The 1,940-nt window shown below is 37.8% G+C and overlaps 1 protein-coding gene across 1 annotated transcript; it reads right to left on the bottom strand.

The window, feature by feature from the left end:
* Positions 1–494: 494 nt before the first annotated feature.
* LOC111700670 (erlin-2-B) lies at positions 495–1,613 on the bottom strand. The gene has a single exon (XM_023471663.1). The coding sequence runs from the start codon at positions 1,611–1,613 to the stop codon at positions 495–497; it is 1,119 nt and encodes a 372-aa protein (XP_023327431.1).
* Positions 1,614–1,940: the final 327 nt, after the last annotated feature.

The raw sequence follows: 1,940 nt of genomic DNA, 5'->3' as shown, positions 1-1,940 counted from the left end.
CATAACAGAGCTGGAAACTTCTGTGTTGGATAATCCTGAGATGGAATTTAAAGAATTTGAGCCACGGTTTAAATCCGCCAAACCCCGGTTTAAATTTAGCGCCGGCTTAAATCTTGAAACATTTGATACAATTTTAAGTGGAACCAACCATATTTAAACCGCGGCTTAAATTTAAACCGCCGCTCAAATTCTTTAAATTCGGCCACAGATCACTTGATATTGATATTCACTATGGGTACTTATAATTTGAGGATCAATGCTTGATCTCTTCATTTTTTCATTTTAGTTAATCATCCACGTTACAACACTATGCGGGATATTGACTAAAGATTAAATTAATCTGCAGATTAAAAGCATTGATCTCGATATCCACAATGAAAGAGTTTCCAGCTCAGATTTTTGGACAAATCAAGCTTTATCTTGTCCAATAATATACCAATCAAGTAATGTTCTCCAGAAAAAAAAACATACAAAATAAATCAAATATGTCCGATTTAATTTCCAGAGAAAACTCCCCCCAAAACTGTGTTAATGAGACCACCAACTGCAGAATCTTGTCCGCTAAAATACATCTTGGTGTTATTCATCAAAGCCTTTGTCAACTGAAGTTTAATGAACTGATCCGTGAGAAGCTCCTTATTAACAGCTGCATCACTTAAAGCTGTAAATGTTGAAATATCAGAATCTGTCTGACCTATTTTCCTTCTTCTTTCATTATCAATATCAGCTATTTTATCCAACCCTTCAGCTCTTTTTATTTCTTGCATCGTTAAGATTTCACTCACTTGTTTGGCCTTCTCTGCTTCAAGGAGGGCTGTTTGAATTTCAGTTTCCTTTTTAATCTTCTCGATCTTTTTCTTCTCTTCGGCCACAAGCTTTTTTGTCCACTCAATCTTCACTTCTCGATAGTTTTGAGCTATCATAGGTGGAATGTCAGGCTTTGGGATAAAAAGATTTAGAACAGTAATGGCTTCGTCTGCAAGTACTTTGATTTTTTCTGTAACCATTTCTTTTACAAAGCCCTCGATTTCAAGAAATTTACTATTGTAAACTTCATCAATAGAGCTGTTGGCACAGAACGCTTGAACAGCTTCAGCCACCCGATCGTAAACAAGAACTTTCTTCATATCATTCCCATAGTTTGTTATCAAGTATCTGAGCTTGCTTTGATCAACTGAACAAATTACTTGAACATTTCGAAATATATTCGTCACTCCGTCGGATGTTGTACACGTTAACGGATCCAGGTAGGTGGTTTCCGGTCGAACTACTACTTCCATCATAGTTGTAATGAATGGTAATGCAGTGTGAAGCCCCGGCCCAGCAAGAGAGTCTAAAAGTGCTCCACTTCTAAAATATACTCCAACATTTCCTTCATTTACCCTATGAACAGAGTTCACAAGGCAAGCAATGAGAACAAAAACTGCAATAACAGCAATTAGACCTGTAAACAGTATACACGTGATGCTATATCCGCCAGGCTTAGAATTATGGTCCTCGGCACCTCCCAGTTCAAGAGAACTGGGTCCATTGATCTTTGAGGTTCCATGGGCGAATGGCCCGTTAGAATTGGGTTGACTTGAGTGTTGGTTCAAGAATGGAATAGTTGTCATTGTTGGCATACCTGTTCTGCATATCCCCGCCTGGCATCTGTCAAGGATATTTTGCTACTGAAACAAGGAGGCAGACAAGCTGGTCCATTGAACCAGAGGAATGGACGACAACTTAGGAACAAAGATGGGATTTCATGCTATATATCGTGAACGAGAGTCAGAGGTCTCTAGAAATTAAAAAGGGGCTTTTAAGTACACCCCACCCTCCCTCCTTCCCCCAACATGAAAGAAAATATTATTCAATATTATGTGTCTATTTTTTTTTAAAGTTATTAAAGTTAGTCTTACCCGAAAACAAAACTAAGATCTCTTTTTAAATTTGATCAC

The sequence above is a fragment of the Eurytemora carolleeae genome, unplaced genomic scaffold (genome assembly GCF_000591075.1).
Source record: "Eurytemora carolleeae unplaced genomic scaffold, Eaff_2.0 scaffold333, whole genome shotgun sequence".
NCBI classification, from domain to species: domain Eukaryota; kingdom Metazoa; phylum Arthropoda; class Copepoda; order Calanoida; family Temoridae; genus Eurytemora; species Eurytemora carolleeae.
This window is presented reverse-complemented; position numbering and strand designations above follow the sequence as displayed.

Coding starts and splice junctions, on each gene's coding strand:
- LOC111700670 (XM_023471663.1), bottom strand. CDS start 1,613: ATGACAACTATTCCATTCTTGAACCAACACTCAAGTCAACCCAATTCT.